The sequence below is a fragment of the Poeciliopsis prolifica genome, unplaced genomic scaffold (genome assembly GCF_027474105.1).
Source record: "Poeciliopsis prolifica strain line A6 unplaced genomic scaffold, Auburn_PproV2 SCAFFOLD045, whole genome shotgun sequence".
Taxonomy (NCBI): Eukaryota; Metazoa; Chordata; class Actinopteri; order Cyprinodontiformes; family Poeciliidae; genus Poeciliopsis; species Poeciliopsis prolifica.
In genome coordinates, this window is record NW_026562420.1 from 2,701,483 (window position 1) to 2,720,595 (window position 19,113).

General features: G+C 37.9%; 1 protein-coding gene and 3 long non-coding RNA genes across 8 annotated transcripts; all 4 read left to right on the forward strand.

Annotated features, from left to right (window-relative positions):
• The first annotated feature begins 2,542 nt into the window (after positions 1 to 2,542).
• LOC129376910 (uncharacterized) lies at positions 2,543 to 4,164 on the forward strand. 2 transcript variants are annotated; one of them, XR_008607845.1, is made up of 3 exons: positions 2,543 to 2,589; positions 3,420 to 3,483; positions 3,786 to 4,164. It is a non-coding gene; the product is annotated as an uncharacterized LOC129376910 (long non-coding RNA). The 2 variants fall into 2 exon arrangements; XR_008607846.1 differs by lacking the exon at positions 2,543 to 2,589 and adding an exon at positions 2,610 to 2,998 and having other exon boundaries at positions 3,323 to 3,483.
• Positions 4,165 to 11,231: 7,067 nt separating this feature from the next.
• Positions 11,232 to 12,275, forward strand: LOC129376796 (uncharacterized). 2 transcript variants are annotated; one of them, XR_008607826.1, is made up of 5 exons: positions 11,232 to 11,347; positions 11,450 to 11,604; positions 11,762 to 11,845; positions 11,988 to 12,094; positions 12,196 to 12,275. It is a non-coding gene; the product is annotated as an uncharacterized LOC129376796 (long non-coding RNA). The 2 variants fall into 2 exon arrangements; XR_008607827.1 differs by having other exon boundaries at positions 12,002 to 12,094.
• Positions 12,276 to 12,317: 42 nt separating this feature from the next.
• On the forward strand, positions 12,318 to 14,849 carry LOC129376795 (uncharacterized). 3 transcript variants are annotated; one of them, XR_008607825.1, is made up of 6 exons: positions 12,318 to 12,428; positions 12,531 to 12,748; positions 12,924 to 12,993; positions 13,191 to 13,275; positions 14,105 to 14,168; positions 14,471 to 14,849. It is a non-coding gene; the product is annotated as an uncharacterized LOC129376795 (long non-coding RNA). The 3 variants fall into 3 exon arrangements; XR_008607824.1 differs by lacking the exons at positions 12,318 to 12,428; positions 12,531 to 12,748 and adding an exon at positions 13,521 to 13,682 and having other exon boundaries at positions 12,779 to 12,993; positions 14,008 to 14,168; XR_008607823.1 differs by lacking the exons at positions 12,318 to 12,428; positions 12,531 to 12,748 and having other exon boundaries at positions 12,779 to 12,993.
• Positions 14,850 to 16,007: 1,158 nt separating this feature from the next.
• On the forward strand, positions 16,008 to 19,075 carry LOC129376833 (uncharacterized). Its single transcript, XM_055056430.1, has 2 exons — positions 16,008 to 16,187; positions 18,132 to 19,075. Exons 1-2 carry the CDS (start codon positions 16,142 to 16,144, stop codon positions 19,073 to 19,075), a joined length of 990 nt encoding a protein of 329 aa, XP_054912405.1. The 5' UTR covers positions 16,008 to 16,141.
• The last annotated feature ends 38 nt before the right edge of the window (positions 19,076 to 19,113 follow it).

Genomic DNA, 19,113 nt, shown 5'->3' on the forward strand with positions numbered 1-19,113 from the left:
GATAGTTTTCCTGATAACGTTTCATATTAGAGATGTAATCAAAGCATCAAGCCAATAAGAAATTAGAAGACAGAGGAGAACATAGACAAAATTTATGTTTTAGGGATTTAAGTAAGAGTTTTTATTCAGAAGGAAATAAAATATTAACCTCATAAAAAAAAATATGTTCATATTTACATGAACATATTTGAAAGATCACAAAAAGAGAATTGACATTAAAAAATACAGACACTAGTCTCTGATCCTGGGTCCAGACGTTTCAGATCTCTGATGTTCTGATCATCCCAGATTGGATCTTCTGACCCTGGAATCCTCCATCTTCAACACCGTCAGTCAGATGAAGGAAGATTATCTCATGAAGTCAGATAAGAGAACCCAGTTGACGAAAAAAGTAAGAACATTTATATCTACACAACATAAGTAAACATTTCAGATGTAGCTGCATAGAGTTGAGCTGAAATTTTAGAATCTGGTTCTGTTGTCCTCTTTGACTCTGTTGTCTTTTCTCTTTGTTTCATTTGTCCGTCAACTCATGTCACATGACTTGAGTTGACCAACAATTAAATCAGAAGACCTGCTCCACCTGCTGTTCTACTGGTTGTAAGAGATTGTTGGAAAGGTGAGGACATGATGATGACTTGATCAGAAAGTCTCCTTCTATCATATAATATTTAGACTCAATGTGTGTCTGATTCTTTGTTGATTCTCCTGCATCACCAAGACAAGACAACAACACTGGACCAATGAGGAGAGAGGAGACACAAAATCCTGCTGGAAATCCAGAGACGTTTTCTGATCCATCAGGGGGACAGCTGAGGACGGGATGCAGAACAAAGAGACTGAGATCATGTGAAGTGGATCCTCATCAACCTGCAATCCTCCACCTTCAACACCACCAGTCAGGTGGAGGAAGATAAGAGAACCCAGTTGACGAAAAAAGTAAGAACATTTATATCTACACAACATAAGTAAACATTTCAGATGTAGCTGCATAGAGTTGAGCTTAAAGTTAGAAACTGGTTCTGTATGTTGTCCATGCATATTTTTCCTCTTTGACTCTGTTGTCTTTTCTCTTTGTTTCATTTGTCCGTCAACTCATGTCACATGACTTGAGTTGACCAACAATAAAAGCAGAAGACCTGCTCCACCTGCTGTTCTACTGGTTGTAAGAGATTGTTGGAAAGGTGAGGACATGATGATGACTTGATCAGAAAGTCTCCTTCTATCATCTGTTATTTAGACTCAATGTGTGTCTGATTCTTTGTTGATTCTCCTGCATCACCAAGACAAGACAACAACACTGGACCAATGAGGAGAGAGGAGACACAAAATCCTCCTGGAAATGCAGAGAAGTTTTCTGATGCAGGGGGACAGCTGAGGACAGGATGCAGAACAAATAGACTGAGATCATGTGAAGTGGATCCTCATCAACCTGCAATCCTCCACCTTCAACACCACCAGTCAGGTGGAGGAAGATAAGAGAACCCAGTTGACGAAAAAAGTAAGAACATTTATATCTATACAACATAAGTAAACATTTCAGATGTAGCTGCATAGAGTTGAGCTGAAATTTTAGAAATCTGGTTCTGTATGCTGTCCATGCATATTTTTCCTCTTTGACTCTGTTGTCTTTTCTCTTGTTTCATTTTGTCCATCAACTCATGTCACATGACGTGAGTTGACCAACAATAAATCAGAAGACCTGCTCCACCTGCTGTTCTACTGGTTGTAAGAGATTGTTGGAAAGGTGAGGACATGATGATGACTTGATCAGAAAGTCTCCTCCTATCATCTGTTATTTAGACTCAATGTGTGTCTGATTCTGTGTTGATTCTCCTGCATCACCAAGACAAGACAACAACACTGGACCAATGAGGAGAGAGGAGACACAAAATCCTGCTGGAAATCCAGAAAAGTTTTCTGATGGATCAGGGGGACAGCTGAGGACGGGATGCAGAACAAAGAGACTGAGATCATCTGAAGTGGATCCTCATCAACCTGCAATCCTCCACCTTCAACACCACCAGTCAGGTGGAGGAAGATAAGAGAACCCAGTTGACGAAAAAAGTAAGAACATTATATCTACACAACATAAGTAAACATTTCAGATGTAGCTGCATAGAGTTGAGCTTAAAGTTAGAAACTGGTTCTGTATGTTGTCCATGCATATTTTTCCTCTTTGACTCTGTTGTCTTTTCTCTTTGTTTCATTTGTCCGTCAACTCATGTCACATGACTTGAGTTGACCAACAATAAAATCAGAAGACCTGCTCCACCTGCTGTTCTACTGGTTGTAAGAGATTGTTGGAAAGGTGAGGACATGATGATTTGATCAGAAAGTCTCCTCCTATCATCTGTTATTTAGACTGAATGCATTTATTCTCCAGCATCTCATGTTTAAGTTCAGATGTTGAATATTAAAAAAAAAATTACATACATTATACCATTCTGGTTTCTTATCCCAGATTCAGATTCTGCAGATCAATAATGTTTCTGATCATCCCAGGTTGGATCTCCTCAACCTACAAACCTCCTTCTTCAAACCACTAGTTAGGTGGAGGAAGATAAGAGACCCCAGTTGAGAAAAAAAGTAAGAAAACATATTTTTACCCACCTAACAATTTAAAATGTGGATGAAATTGAGATCACTGTTAACAGTAACCTCAGTTACCTAAGAATATACATTTCTTCTGTCTTCAGTATTATGTATTTTCCAGGCACATAGTGCCTATGTTACCTTCAGCTGTTATAGAAATACTGTATATATAAAAAATGACATAAAATACATTTTACATCATAATTTAACATCTAGAAATTGGGACTTTTCTTGCATTCAGCACATCATCACTTTGCCGCTCAAGAAGACCTTTAATAAGGCTGCAGCTCCAACAATGAGCTTTTTAGACATAGACTTGGTAAAACAAAGATTTTTACACCGTCGACATGCAAGATTAAAGGATTTCTCAAACTTTCACAACAGAATTGAGGCAACACTCCAGGTATGTTTTTGATGAGGGAATAAAATAACATGATGAAAAGCTAAAACATTAGATTTCACATAACACTGCTCCCGGACTGCAGTGGGTTTTTTTTTGTGTGTGTTTTTTTATTTTTTTTATTTATTATGTCATTCACCAAAACATTAACCAAAAACATCCATGTTTTTGGTGAATGACATAATAAATCACATAATATAAATCACATAATACATGATTTTTTGGTTATTGACATAATAAGTCACATAATAAATGATTTTTGGGTTATTGACATAATAAATGACATGATAATGTTTTTGGTTATTGTTCTCTGGCATATATATCCAGTGCAGCTACATTGAATGAATATCAGTCAGATGACAGACATTGAAACATTTTACAAACTGCTGGTTGCTTCTGTTCTCTGTGATTGTCGATGACGAAGAGAAGATTGTGAAAGACTTGGAACAGTGGTCCATCATGTACCACAATCATTTCTCTATTCAAAGGTAATGTTTCTCATCTTTAATTAAACAATTAACTTTGTTAATTAGTTACTATTTTGTTGCAGTTAAAACAAGGGGACGTAGGGTAAGAATTGACAGTAACCAGCAGGCAAATAAGTAAGACCCTGATTCAAATGCTTTACTAACTGGGGAAAATATACAGTTAGTGGATTTGCAATATTATCTGTGCTTACAAAAAACAATATTAGAGATACTAATGTGTATGTGAGAGTGTAGAAAATATCCATTTAACATCATGCTCTATTAGCATCATTAAAGTGATGGTTGTTCTAAATGTTTTGTAGATTCAAGGATGGCCTTTCAACCCTGGATTTCATTTTTGCTTTGGAGCTTCAATTTCTAAGTCCACCATGTTTTCTAGTCTTGTGTAGTTTTCCACACAGGATTCACCAAGTCAGTGGATGCACTGGGCCACTGTCTCTGGAGGTCCTCAAACTGTCCCTAAAGACGGTCATGGCCACATTGACTGCTGTTGGACTCGGTCATAAATTCCCAGTTTCTCCTGGGAATCTGGGAACCCACAGCCTATTCTGCCAAACTGAGGAGTAAAATATGTACAAGACACATAGCTTGGTTATTTATTGACATTTGTTCATTCAACTGTGACTTGAAACTGTAATAACTATTGTTGAAAAATGTTGTAATGCTTAATTGTATTTATGTCATCAGAAATTGTTACAATAAAAATTGACATACTAACACATGACTGATTATTTTTGTTTTTTTTTGACAAATTATTTTTGAAAGCTGCCAAACAGGCAACAAATGAACCAGATGCTAAAATAATGAGGAAAAACAACAACAAAAAAACCCACCTTTTTTATGTAGGTGGTACATGACATCTGGATTACCACATGCACCATGAGACTGTTTAGCAGGTCTGATGGTATTTGTAGTCCATCTTTCCCTGCTTTTATCAGTGTCACATTGCAGCATACCATGAACACAAACCACACTAGATATGTCTGATCTTGTATGTTCTTCAGATCATTCATCAGATCATCCAGAACTGGAACTAACAACAAACCAAAATTATAACAAATTCAGGAAAATTTCAGAGAAGACCAACAGTCCAGAATGACGTCACTGATTTCCATAAAATTGATAATTTCTTAAATATGCTCGTTAAAGAGCAAAGGTCATGAAAGCATGTCTTAATCAGATCCTCTTCTGAGATCGAGTCCAGCACAGACGCTGTAAAAGAAAATAGAGCAGAATAGAAATTGTTTTGCTGTCCAAAATGGAGAAACTAACAATGTGGCAGTAAGGTTCACATAAAGACAGAAGATAGCAAAAGAACAGCAAAATGTGCTTAATAAGAATTTTTGTTTTTACAGAATTTGAAGATAATACTATGCAATAATCTTTATATTGGACAATAAATGTTGAATCTCCTGTCTGATTATTATTCAATAGCTGACTAACGCTGAGCATTACTATATCACAGATGTGGAATGTTTGTGTGGCAAAAGGACTGAAGCTACACTTATAAAGCCTTACAATGACTTATATCAAGATAACAATTCAACATTAATATTAAAATATTAACATATGGTATAATTACATATATCAATATATTTTTGGCCTTGTAAGAGAGCCTTGTAACTGAACTATGCAGTACAACACAAGGTGTCCTGCAGGAGTTTTTGACTCTTTAACTGGTGCAATCTGCAACTTCTGTGGTCCAATTTCTCTGGCGCACCAGCGCGTGGATTCGTCATTGAGCCTTCGTCAATGGAAGTCATGGAAACGACGTCAGCCTCTGCAACCCTATAAATGACGCTGACCTCCTGGAATCTTCCCCTTTGCTTCGAGACTTTTGAAGGAGACGCCAGAAGACGCTTAACGCCTCGGAAGGTTTCAACCTGTAGAGAAGTCTACTTTGCAAAACTCGCTGAAGAAGCTGTTGCTGAAACACGCACGTGCCGAAGAATCCCACAACCCGCGGAAGATGGATCCTGGCCCGGAGAAGCATCAGCAGGTGATCAGCTGGAAGGTTAATATTATTACTCTACTATCTTGAATAAACAAAAACAAGTTATTACTGAAATAATAATGAATTGTGTAGTTTATTTTGTGTTTGTGTGCGTTTTTATAAAGAAATAATGCCTGCTGAACAAAGATAGACAAGTAGCATTCTTGCTAGCATTGACCTTTCTTAACTAATGAGCCTTTTTCTTGAATTAATTTCCAGAAAATGTCAGAAATGTTAAACTGTGGTGTCGTGGTTTAAGAAATACATGTATTTTACCTAATTATTGTCAAATGAGTTGAATTAATGTCAAATGCTTGTAAAATTGACCGTTATTTTTTGAAAAATGCTGATAAACAATTTGTTTCCATGGATACGCTAAATGAAATACATTAGCTATTTAATGTTACATTAAAAAATCAATTAACCACATGTATTTTCCCCTTTGATAGCCTGTAATTTAATCATTTAGTTTTATTATTTTTTCAAGATAGGGACATGTTGGTCTGTTGTTGTTTTAGCATAGCCAGGAATGCTAACAAGGGTGAATTGATTTGAAAAAGAACCATTTTGTTATCTTCTTTGAAATATGTATCTTCGATCATTCTCTCTTGGATTTGTGGGATGAAACTAATGTGTGAGTTAATTTAAATAGTTTTGTGATTTAGTGTACTGGAGTTTGTGGATGTTAGCACTAGTCTTTGAAAATAATTGTTATGCTAGTTTGAAATAAAATAAAACAAAAGGGGATCACCAGCTTGTTCTTGTTATTCCAATAATCGTATCGCACGAGGGACAAAACATATTTGGTTTCCATGGCAATGACATCAGACTTGAAGAGGTTAATTAGGACACTCAAAGACGCTTTACATAAAATCAGTAGTTTCCATTCATGCATATGTTCACACAATGATGAATATAAGCTAATGGATTGTAGCCACAGATGTTCTATCAAACCCCAGCAGGAAAGGTGGGTGAAATGTCTTGACCAAGGACACAACAGAGGCCGGCCATTGCAGAGCAAACTCCTACCACTGTCACCACCGTGACAAGCATCATATGTGTTCATGTGTGTCTGTGTCAAAATGACCATCAATCAAACTGATTTTCAAAACAAAATAATTATTTCTTTGTCAAAATGAGCTTTTATGACTTTGGTGTCCAATTCTTGGCAAACTGCATAGTTTGTCCATTTTTTGGAAAAATGCCCAAACATATTTAGTTTCCATGGATACATTGGATACAAGTGTCATTCAGAAAATCATAACACTTTTAATACAAAGTTGATATTATTCAAAATATCTTTGTTATGACAACAAACACATTTGTTGTCATAACAACAATTATGTTATAATAACAAATGTCAAAACATAACAATTATGACTTTTGTTGTCATCACAGTCTTATTCATAACCTGTCAAATAAAATGTTACCACATTTTAGTGAGATTTTGGGGTTTTAACATTGCTTAAATAAAATGTTAAGCTAAAAGGTTATTTCTGGTTTTAGAAGATGTGTTTTTTTTTTTATTCAGATTTTTGGAATAAGAAGTCTGTGCTTGTTCCAGGTTTCAGAAAACGACTCAAAAACACATTTGCTCTTCTTGGATATGTTGTTTGAAATAAAACCTTAAAACTTGAAGTTTAGAAACGTTTTTAGATATACATATCTTTTAGATATAGTCATTTAAAAATGCTAACGGAAACATACGACTTATTTTTAATTATCTTATAGTGTTAGAGTTATGTAAGCAGTAATTTAAGTTTAATAGTAATAAATGGCTCATCTATCTTGCTTTGGCTATAAAAATAAAACTTACCTGCTGAGCAGCAATAAAGATTTGGGAGTTATAGGAGGGTAAAGTGAGTAACTTGTGGTATTTTAGTGTTCTTTTTAAACATTGCTTTGGATTTTTGTGAAGGTCTTGATACTGAACTATAATGTTTTTCCTGTTTTCCTTCACAGCTCTTAGTGTAGCGCTTCCAGCAGATGGATCTCCAACGTCGCAGGAACATCAGGATGATGGTAAGGAAGTTGGTAAGGTGTGGTCAAATGTCGACAAGTCAGACAACATGGTTTCTGGAGATCATGGAGAGGAGTCGAGGTGTAGTTCTCCTCAGCAGTCTGTTGACTATACTAACAGCTCTAGTGGTAGCTCCAGTCAAGATGACTGTTCTAGCAGTTCCAGTGATAGCTGTTTTAGCAGGTCTAGTGGTAGCTCTACTACCAGCTACAGTGGTAGCTCTGCTCCTATCTCCAGTGAAGAAGAGGTAGGTAACGAGTATACTAGCAGCTACGGTAGTATCAGCACTACCAGCTGCAGTCCAACAGTGGACCGTCCTTACGCTGAGCTGGAGATGGCTCAGAAGCTTCAAGAGGGCATTTCTCAATTGACCTCACTTGAATCTTCACATGGATTTGAGAAGCGGGAAGAGCCCACTTTAAGTCCAGACGACTCCAGACTTATTGGTACCTCGCACCATCAGGTAGGTTTGGTAGGGATGTGACTTGTGTGCCATCTGTCACCGGCTTAAACAGAAAGAGGACAAAGGACAGCGACTCTGAAGAGGAGCCCCCTGCCAAGAAGACTAGGGACACTGTTGCAGAAGAGGAGCTCTCTTTCAAGAGGACCAGAGATAGTGAAGATGCTGAAGAGGAGCCCCCAGCAAAGAGGTCTAGGGATAGTGAAGATGCTGAAGAGGAGCCTCCAGCCAAGAAGTTGAGGGAGAGTGGTTATGCTGAAGAGGAGCCCCCAGCCAAAACCCCCTACGAGAGTCAACCTAGAGATGGGCTCCCCTCCAAGAGAACCAGGGACAATGGTGCTGAAGAGGAGATCCCGGCCAAGAGATCCAGGAACAGCGATGATGAAGAGGAATCTTTTCTGCGTTCCACCACAAATACGTTGAGTGAGGATCCGGTTTTGTCATCCCCTCGCCTCAGTCCCTCTCCCTTGCCATTCTGGGTGGATCCCATTTTTTCACCCATCAGTCTTTCACCTAAGAGTGCATGTGAGGATCCCTTTCTGCCCTCCCCTGTCTTCAGTCCCTCACCAAGATTGCCCTGTGAAGGTCCCATTGCATCAGTTCATTCCATCAGTCCCCCAGTCGGTGAAGATCCTGTTTTGTCATCCCCTGTCCTCAGTCGTCCACAAAGGATAGAGCGTAAGGATCCCATTGTGTCTTCACCTGTCGTTTGTCCTTCACCCTCAACAAACTGCAAGTTTCAAAGTTCATCATTCCCTTGCATGTGTGCCTGGATGAAGTCTCAAATGGACAAAGAAGAGGAGCCAGGACCTTCAACATCTGGAATTGGATCAGACAGAGCTCGAGGAAGAGTGAGTTCCGGACAAGTGTGGTTTAGACCTCGTTACGACTTGTCAAGCGATGACTCTGATTAGATTTGGATTTTGAAAATCTGAAGACCTACCTGACAAGTTCCATTACAATACCATAATTTTTCTGTTGTTTTTGTGAAAGCCTATGGCATTCTAGCAGGACCGAGGATGCCTTAGGTAGCGTCTTGCGCCGGGGCTTTTCTTTATCCCGCTGCTAGATTTTTTATTTTAGACGTTGAGGATTCTGGCAGGACCGAGGATGCCTTAGGTAGCGTCTTGCGCCGGGGCTTTTCTTTATCCCGCTGCTAGATTTTTTTATTTTAGACGTTGAGGATTCTGGCAGGACCGAGGATGCCTTAGGTAGCGTCTTGCGCCGGGGCTTTTCTTTATCCCGCTGCTAGATTTTTTATTTTAGACGTTGAGGATTCTAGCAGGACCGAGGATGCCTTAGGTAGCGTCTTGCGCCGGGGCTTTTCTTTATCCCGCTGCTAGATTTTTTATTTTAGACGTTGAGGATTCTGGCAGGACCGAGGATGCCTTAGGTAGCGTCTTGCACCTGGGCTTTTCTTTATCCCGCTGCTAGATTTTTCATTTTGGATGTCAAGAATTCTACTTGAACAGGCAATGCTGATTTTATTTGCTTTTAATCAAAGAATGATGAAATGCTGGGGGAGGCTAATTTAAATTGAGGAACAAGAGCATTCTGCTGAACAAAAAATCCTAAAAGGAGTCGGACATGGCTGGTGAATAAAAGATAAATGCTAAAAGAAAGAAGACATCGTGACAGGATTAATACTAAATCTAAAACAATCTTGCTGGGTGAAAATCAAACTTAAAAACGATTAAGACAACGTGGCTCGGGACACTGGAATCAATAAAGTTGAGAACACTGCTGCAAATTTAAGACATGAAAAATCAAAAATGGAGATACAATATAATCGGTTGGGCTGTGGTATGAACGGATTTAAATTGCGCTTTTAAAGTTATAACCCTTCTGGTCTGGACATTGTAAACTGAGGCGTTTTTACGTATGAAATAACTACGACGGCGACAGTAACAACAGGAGTCAATTCAAATGTTCAAAGATGACAAATTGGAGAGAGAAATGGGCAGGTCCTTTGGATTCCGGAAATGAACTGTTGATCCATGGATCAATCATTTATCAAGTCAACATGTTAAAATGTCGTTGAACGCACGTGATAATGGTTATAAATATTGGTAATGCTGCTGGGCGTCAAACCTTAAATCTCTTAGGACTGAGAAGAGACAACGCTTTTTGGGACAAATTATCTCTCAACTCTTCTGCGGACAAATGAAATATTTCAAGTGGTGAGAAATCGAAAAGTTTTGGGACCAATATGATGCCATGGTGGACAAATTAAAATATACAGGAATTAAAAAAACCCGCGGAGTACAAACTAACATCTTTAAGGATAAAAGAAAAAGACAGGTAAATATTTGGTTAAAGCTTGGTACAGTGACTTGGACCACCATAGATATTTTCTGAGGACCACCAGGAGCTGCAGTCACCTTTCAAGTAAGTCAACAGTAAGTATTAGTCCCAGACAGAGCAGCGCGCAGTGAGACTGCTTCTTCCAAGATTCTCTGTGCTTGTCTCAGAGTGCAGGAGCGGTCCTTGCCCTCACGATGCTCTCTAATATAGTAAATTGTCCTCACCTGTTCCTTCATTAATCCACTCTCCCAGTTTTAATCTTTCAGGTTTTAGCTGCTCTTCGCTGGATTTTCCCATCGTTGTCCATGTGGTTCCTGTCCTTGTGGTTCCTGCTTGTAAGTTTTTGCATTCCACAACTCATAATACTGCTTGCCTCCTGCTGGCATTGGGGAGCATCAGCTTTACTAAATAAACAAAAAGAAATTCACTATTACTGGAAAGTGTTCCTCCATTATTCAAATTTACACTAAGAAAGGAAAGTTTTCCTGATAACGTTTCATATTAGAGATGTAATCAAAGCATCAAGCCAATAAGAAATTAGAAGACAGAGGAGAACATAGACAAAATTTATGTTTTAGGGATTTAATTAAGAACTTTCATTCAGAAGGAAAGTAGAGAACATAAAACAAATATGTTCATATTTACATGTTGCAACACAGAAAGATCACAAAAAGAGAATTGACATTAAAAAATACAGACACTAGTCTCTGATCCCGGGTCCAGACTTTTCAGATCTCTGATGTTCTGATCATCCCAGATTGGATCTTCTGACCCTGGAATCCTCCATCTTCAACACCGTCAGTCAGATGAAGGAAGATTATCTCATGAAGTCAGATAAGAGAACCCAGTTGACAACAAAAGTAAGAACATTTATATCTACACAACATAAGTAAACATTTCAGATGTAGCTGCATAGAGTTGAGCTGAAATTTAGAATCTGATTCTGTTTTCCTCTTTGACTCTGTTGTCTTTTCTCTTTGTTTCATTTGTCCGTCAACTCATGTCACATGACGTGAGTTGACCAACAATTAAATCAGAAGACCTGCTCCACCTGCTGTTCTACTGGTTGTAAGAGATTGTTGGAAAGGTGAGGACATGATGATGACTTGATCAGAAAGTCTCCTTCTATCATATGATATTTAGACTGAATGTGTGTCTGATTCTGTGTTGATTCTCCTGCATCACCAAGAGAAGTCAACAACACTGGACCAATGATGAAAGAGAAGACACAGAGGACTGAGGAGACACAGAAAATCCTGCTGGACATCCATAACAAAATGTTTCCTGATGGAACAGGGGGACATCTGAGGACGGGACATCATAAAGGGACAGAGATCATATGAAGTAGGTCCTTCAATAACAAATCAAGCATTGCCACTGAACCTTATGTTGAAAATGCACCTGTTTATGAGTCAGACACTGAATATTAAATAATTTTAGAAACATTATAGAAAACCCAGATTCAGATTCTACAGATCAATAATGTTTCTGATCATCCCAGGTTAGATCTTCTGAACCTTTAATCCTCTGCCTTCAACACCTCTAGGAAGGTGCAGGAAGATAAGAGAACCCAGTTGACAAAAAAGTGAGAACATTTACTTTTGCACAACAAAAAGTTTTCAATATGCATGAAGTTGAGGTCAGTACTCTAATCTGATTCCTACTTTGTGCTGTACTTTCTCCTCACTGACCCTTTTGTTTTGTTTTGTCTGATTTTTTTCATTGAGTCGTTTCAAAACAGCACAGCTTTGATGAGCTCTGTGCTGATGGAATGAGGATCAGGAACAGAGCAGAGGACCTGCTGATCTACTGGTTATAGTAGATTTCATAAATGGTGAGGTCATGATTATGATTTGATCAGAAAGTCTGATTCAATCATCGGTTATTTAGACTGAAATAAAGGAATGTGTGTTTGATCATGTGTTGGTTCACAAGCATGACTAAACAAGTCAACAGAACTGGACCAATGAGGAGAGAGAAGGCACAGAAAATCCTCATCAACCTGCAATCCTCCATATCCTGCATATTTTTCCTCTTTGACTCTGTTGTCTTTTCTCTTTGTTTCATTTGTCCGTCAACTCATGTCACATGACGTGAGTTGACCAACAATTAAATCAGAAGACCTGCTCCACCTGCTGTTCTACTGGTTGTAAGAGATTGTTGGAAAGGTGAGGACATGATGATGACTTGATCAGAAAGTCTCCTCCTATCATCTGTTATTTAGACTCAATGTGTGTCTGATTCTGTGTTGATTCTCCTGCATCACCAAGACAAGACAACAACACTGGACCAATGAGGAGAGAGGAGACACAAAATCCTGCTGGAAATCCAGAAAAGTTTTCTGATGGATCAGGGGGACAGCTGAGGACGGGATGCAGAACAAAGAGACTGAGATCATCTGAAGTGGATCCTCATCAACCTGCAATCCTCCACCTTCAACACCACCAGTCAGGTGGAGGAAGATAAGAGAACCCAGTTGACGAAAAAAGTAAGAACATTTATATCTACACAACATAAGTAAACATTTCAGATGTAGCTGCATAGAGTTGAGCTTAAAGTTAGAAACTGGTTCTGTATGTTGTCCATGCATATTTTTCCTCTTTGACTCTGTTGTCTTTTCTCTTTGTTTCATTTGTCCGTCAACTCATGTCACATGACTTGAGTTGACCAACAATAAAATCAGAAGACCTGCTCCACCTGCTGTTCTACTGGTTGTAAGAGATTGTTGGAAAGGTGAGGACATGATGATGACTTGATCAGAAAGTCTCCTCCTATCATCTGTTATTTAGACTGAATGCATTTATTCTCCAGCATCTCATGTTTAAGTTCAGATGTTGAATATTAAAAAAAAAATTACATACATTATACCATTCTGGTTTCTTATCCCAGATTCAGATTCTGCAGATCAATAATGTTTCTGATCATCCCAGGTTGGATCTCCTCAACCTACAAACCTCCTTCTTCAACACCACTAGTTAGGTGGAGGAAGATAAGAGACCCCAGTTGAGAAAAAAAGTAAGAAAACATTTTTACCCACCTAACAATTTAAAATGTGGATGAAATTGAGATCACTGTTAACAGTAACCTCAGTTACCTAAGAATATACATTTCTTCTGTCTTCAGTATTATGTATTTTCCAGGCACATAGTGCCTATGTTACCTTCAGCTGTTATAGAAATACTGTATATATAAAAAATGACATAAAATACATTTTACATCATAATTTAACATCTAGAAATTGGGACTTTTCTTGCATTCAGCACATCATCACTTTGCCGCTCAAGAAGACCTTTAATAAGGCTGCAGCTCCAACAATGAGCTTTTTAGACATAGACTTGGTAAAACAAAGATTTTTACACCGTCGACATGCAAGATTAAAGGATTTCTCAAACTTTCACAACAGAATTGAGGCAACACTCCAGGTATGTTTTTGATGAGGGAATAAAATAACATGATGAAAAGCTAAAACATTAGATTTCACATAACACTGCTCCCGGACTGCAGTGGGTTTTTTTTTTGTGTGTGTTTTTTTATTTTTTTTATTTATTATGTCATTCACCAAAACATTAACCAAAAACATCCATGTTTTTGGTGAATGACATAATAAATCACATAATATAAATCACATAATACATGATTTTTTGGTTATTGACATAATAAGTCACATAATAAATGATTTTTGGGTTATTGACATAATAAATGACATGATAATGTTTTTGGTTATTGTTCTCTGGCATATATATCCAGTGCAGCTACATTGAATGAATATCAGTCAGATGACAGACATTGAAACATTTTACAAACTGCTGGTTGCTTCTGTTCTCTGTGATTGTCGATGACGAAGAGAAGATTGTGAAAGACTTGGAACAGTGGTCCATCATGTACCACAATCATTTCTCTATTCAAAGGTAATGTTTCTCATCTTTAATTAAACAATTAACTTTGTTAATTAGTTACTATTTTGTTGCAGTTAAAACAAGGGGACGTAGGGTAAGAATTGACAGTAACCAGCAGGCAAATAAGTAAGACCCTGATTCAAATGCTTTACTAACTGGGGAAAATATACAGTTAGTGGATTTGCAATATTATCTGTGCTTACAAAAAACAATATTAGAGATACTAATGTGTATGTGAGAGTGTAGAAAATATCCATTTAACATCATGCTCTATTAGCATCATTAAAGTGATGGTTGTTCTAAATGTTTTGTAGATTCAAGGATGGCCTTTCAACCCTGGATTTCATTTTTGCTTTGGAGCTTCAATTTCTAAGTCCACCATGTTTTCTAGTCTTGTGTAGTTTTCCACACAGGATTCACCAAGTCAGTGGATGCACTGGGCCACTGTCTCTGGAGGTCCTCAAACTGTCCCTAAAGACGGTCATGGCCACATTGACTGCTGTTGGACTCGGTCATAAATTCCCAGTTTCTCCTGGGAATCTGGGAACCCACAGCCTATTCTGCCAAACTGAGGAGTAAAATATGTACAAGACACATAGCTTGGTTATTTATTGACATTTGTTCATTCAACTGTGACTTGAAACTGTAATAACTATTGTTGAAAAATGTTGTAATGCTTAATTGTATTTATGTCATCAGAAATTGTTACAATAAAAATTGACATACTAACACATGACTGATTATTTTTGTTTTTTTTTGACAAATTATTTTTGAAAGCTGCCAAACAGGCAACAAATGAACCAGATGCTAAAATAAATGAGGAAAAAAACAACAAAAAAACCCACCTTTTTTATGTAGGTGGTACATGACATCTGGATTACCACATGCACCATGAGACTGTTTAGCAGGTCTGATGGTATTTGTAGTCCATCTTTCCCTGCTTTTATCAGTGTCACATTGCAGCATACCATGAACACAAACCACACTAGATATGTCTGATCTTGTATGTTCTTCAGATCATTCATCAGATCATCCAGAACTGGAACTAACAACAAACCAAAATTATAACAAATTCAGGAAAATTTCAGAGAAGACCAACAGTCCAGAATGACGTCACTGATTTCCATAAAATTGATAATTTCTTAAATATGCTCGTTAAAGAGCAAAGGTCATGAAAGCATGTCTTAATCAGATCCTCTTCTGAGAGCGAGTCCAGCACAGACGCTGTAAAAGAAAATAGAGCAGAATAGAAATTGTTTTGCTGTCCAAAAATGGAGAAACTAACAATGTGGCAGTAAGGTTCACATAAAGACAGAAGATAGCAAAAGAACAGCAAAATGTGCTTAATAAGAATTTTTGTTTTTACAGAATTTGAAGATAATACTATGCAATAATCTTTATATTGGACAATAAATGTTGAATCTCCTGTCTGATTATTATTCAATAGCTGACTAACGCTGAGCATTACTATATCACAGATGTGGCAATGTTTGTGTGGCACAAAAGGACTGAAGCTACACTTATAAAGCCTTACAATGACTTATATCAAGATAACAATTCAACATTAATATTAAAATATTAACATATGGTATAATTACATATATCAATATATTTTTGGCCTTGTAAGAGAGCCTTGTAACTGAACTATGCAGTACAACACAAGGTGTCCTGCAGGAGTTTTTGACTCTTTAACTGGTGCAATCTGCAACTTCTGTGGTCCAATTTCTCTGACGCACCAGCGCGTGCATTCGTCATTGAGCCTTCGTCAATGGAAGTCATGGAAACGACGTCAGCCTCTGCAACCCTATAAATGACGCTGACCTCCTGGAATCTTCCCCTTTGCTTCGAGACTTTTGAAGGAGACGCCAGAAGACGCTTAACGCCTCGGAAGGTTTCAACCTGTAGAGAAGTCTACTTTGCAAAACTCGCTGAAGAAGCTGTTGCTGAAACACGCACGTGCCGAAGAATCCCACAACCCGCGGAAGATGGATCCTGGCCCGGAGAAGCACCAGCAGGGTGATCAGCTGGAAGGTTAATATTATTACTCTACTATCTTGAATAAACAAAAACAAGTTATTACTGAAATAATAATGAATTGTGTAGTTTATTTTGTGTTTGTGTGCGTTTTTATAAAGAAATAATGCCTGCTGAACAAAGATAGACAAGTAGCATTCTTGCTAGCATTGACCTTTCTTAACTAATGAGCCTTTTTCTTGAATTAATTTCCAGAAAATGTCAGAAATGTTAAACTGTGGTGTCGTGGTTTAAGAAATACATGTATTTTACCTAATTATTGTCAAATGAGTTGAATTAATGTCAAATGCTTGTAAAATTGACCGTTATTTTTTGAAAAATGCTGATAAACAATTTGTTTCCATGGATACGCTAAATGAAATACATTAGCTATTTAATGTTACATTAAAAAATCAATTAACCACATGTATTTTCCCCTTTGATAGCCTGTAATTTAATCATTTAGTTTTATTATTTTTTCAAGATAGGGACATGTTGGTCTGTTGTTGTTTTAGCATAGCCAGGAATGCTAACAAGGGTGAATTGATTTGAAAAAGAACCATTTTGTTATCTTCTTTGAAATATGTATCTTCGATCATTCTCTCTTGGATTTGTGGGATGAAACTAATGTGTGAGTTAATTTAAATAGTTTTGTGATTTAGTGTACTGGGGTTTGTGGATGTTAGCACTAGTCTTTGAAAATAATTGTTATGCTAGTTTGAAATAAAATAAAACAAAAGGGGATCACCAGCTTGTTCTTGTTATTCCAATAATCGTATCGCACGAGGGACAAAACATATTTGGTTTCCATGGCAATGACATCAGACTTGAAGAGGTTAATTAGGACACTCAAAGACGCTTTACATAAAATCAGTAGTTTCCATTCATGCATATGTTCACACAATGATGAATATAAGCTAATGGATTGTAGCCACAGATGTTCTATCAAACCCCAGCAGGAAAGGTGGGTGAAATGTCTTGACCAAGGACACAACAGAGGCCGGCCATTGCAGAGCAAACTCCTACCACTGTCACCACCGTGACAAGCATCATATGTGTTCATGTGTGTCTGTGTCAAAATGACCATCAATCAAACTGATTTTCAAAAACAAAATAATTATTTCTTTGTCAAAATGAGCTTTTATGACTTTGGTGTCCAATTCTTGGCAAACTGCATAGTTCTTTGTCCATTTTTTGGAAAAATGCCCAAACATATTTAGTTTCCATGGATACATTAGATACAAGTGTCATTCAGAAAATCATAACACTTTTAATACAAAGTTGATATTATTCAAAATATCTTTGTTATGACAACAAACACATTTGTTGTCATAACAACAATTATGTTATAATAACAAATGTCAAAACATAACAATTATGACTTTTGTTGTCATCACAGTCTTATTCATAACCTGTCAAATAAAATGTTACCACATTTTTAGTGAGATTTTGGGGTTTTAACATTGCTTAAATAAAATGTTAAGCTAAAAGGTTATTTCTGGTTTTAGAAGATGTGTTTTTTTTTTTCAGATTTTTGGAATAAGAAGTCTGTGCTTGTTCCAGGTTTCAGAAAACGACTCAAAAACACATTTGCTCTTCTTGGATATGTTGTTTGAAATAAAACCTTAAAACTTGAAGTTTAGAAACGTTTTTAGATATACATATCTTTTAGATATAGTCATTTAAAAATGCTAACGGAAAGATACGACTTATTTTTTAATTATCTTATAGTGTTAGAGTTATGTAAGCAGTAATTTAAGTTTAATAGTAATAAATGGCTCATCTATCTTGCTTTGGCTATAAAAATAAAACTTACCTGCTGAGCAGCAATAAAGATTTGGGAGTTATAGGAGGGTAAAGTGAGTAACTTGTGGTATTTTAGTGTTCTTTTTAAACATTGCTTTGGATTTTTGTGAAGGTCTTGATACTGAACTATAATGTTTTTCCTGTTTTCCTTCACAGCTCTTAGTGTAGCGCTTCCAGCAGATGGATCTCCAACGTCGCAGGAACATCAGGATGATGGTAAGGAAGTTGGTAAGGTGTGGTCAAATGTCGACAAGTCAGACAACATGGTTTCTGGAGATCATGGAGAGGAGTCGAGGTGTAGTTCTCCTCAGCAGTCTGTTGACTATACTAACAGCTCTAGTGGTAGCTCCAGTCAAGATGACTGTTCTAGCAGTTCCAGTGATAGCTGTTTTAGCAGGTCTAGTGGTAGCTCTACTACCAGCTACAGTGGTAGCTCTGCTCCTATCTCCAGTGAAGAAGAGGTAGGTAACGAGTATACTAGCAGCTACGGTAGTATCAGCACTACCAGCTGCAGTCCAACAGTGGACCGTCCTTACGCTGAGCTGGAGATGGCTCAGAAGCTTCAAGAGGGCATTTCTCAATTGACCTCACTTGAATCTTCACATGGATTTGAGAAGCGGGAAGAGCCCACTTTAAGTCCAGACGACTCCAGACTTATTGGTACCTCCTCGCACCATCAGGTAGGTTTGGTAGGGGATGTGACTTGTGTGCCATCTGTCACCGGCTTAAACAGAAAGAGGACAAAGGACAGCGACTCTGAAGAGGAGCCCCCTGCCAAGAAGACTAGGGACACTGTTGCAGAAGAGGAGCTCTCTTTCAAGAGGACCAGAGATAGTGAAGATGCTGAAGAGGAGCCCCCAGCAAAGAGGTGTAGGGATAGTGAAGATGCTGAAGAGGAGCCTCCAGCCAAGAAGTTGAGGGAGAGTGGTTATGCTGAAGAGGAGCCTCCAGCCAAAACCCCCTACGAGAGTCAACCTAGAGATGGGCTCCCCTCCAAGAGAACCAGGGACAATGGTGCTGAAGAGGAGATCCCGGCCAAGAGATCCAGGAACAGCGATGATGAAGAGGAATCTTTTCTGCGTTCCACCACAATACGTTGAGTGAGGATCCGGTTTTGTCATCCCCTCGCCTCAGTCCC

Coding starts and splice junctions, on each gene's coding strand:
- LOC129376833 (XM_055056430.1), top strand. CDS start 16,142: ATGGATCCTGGCCCGGAGAAGCACCAGCAGGGTGATCAGCTGGAAG. Junction 16,188..18,131: donor GCAGGGTGATCAGCTGGAAG/GTTAATATTATT, acceptor TTTCCTTCACAG/CTCTTAGTGTAGCGCTTCCA.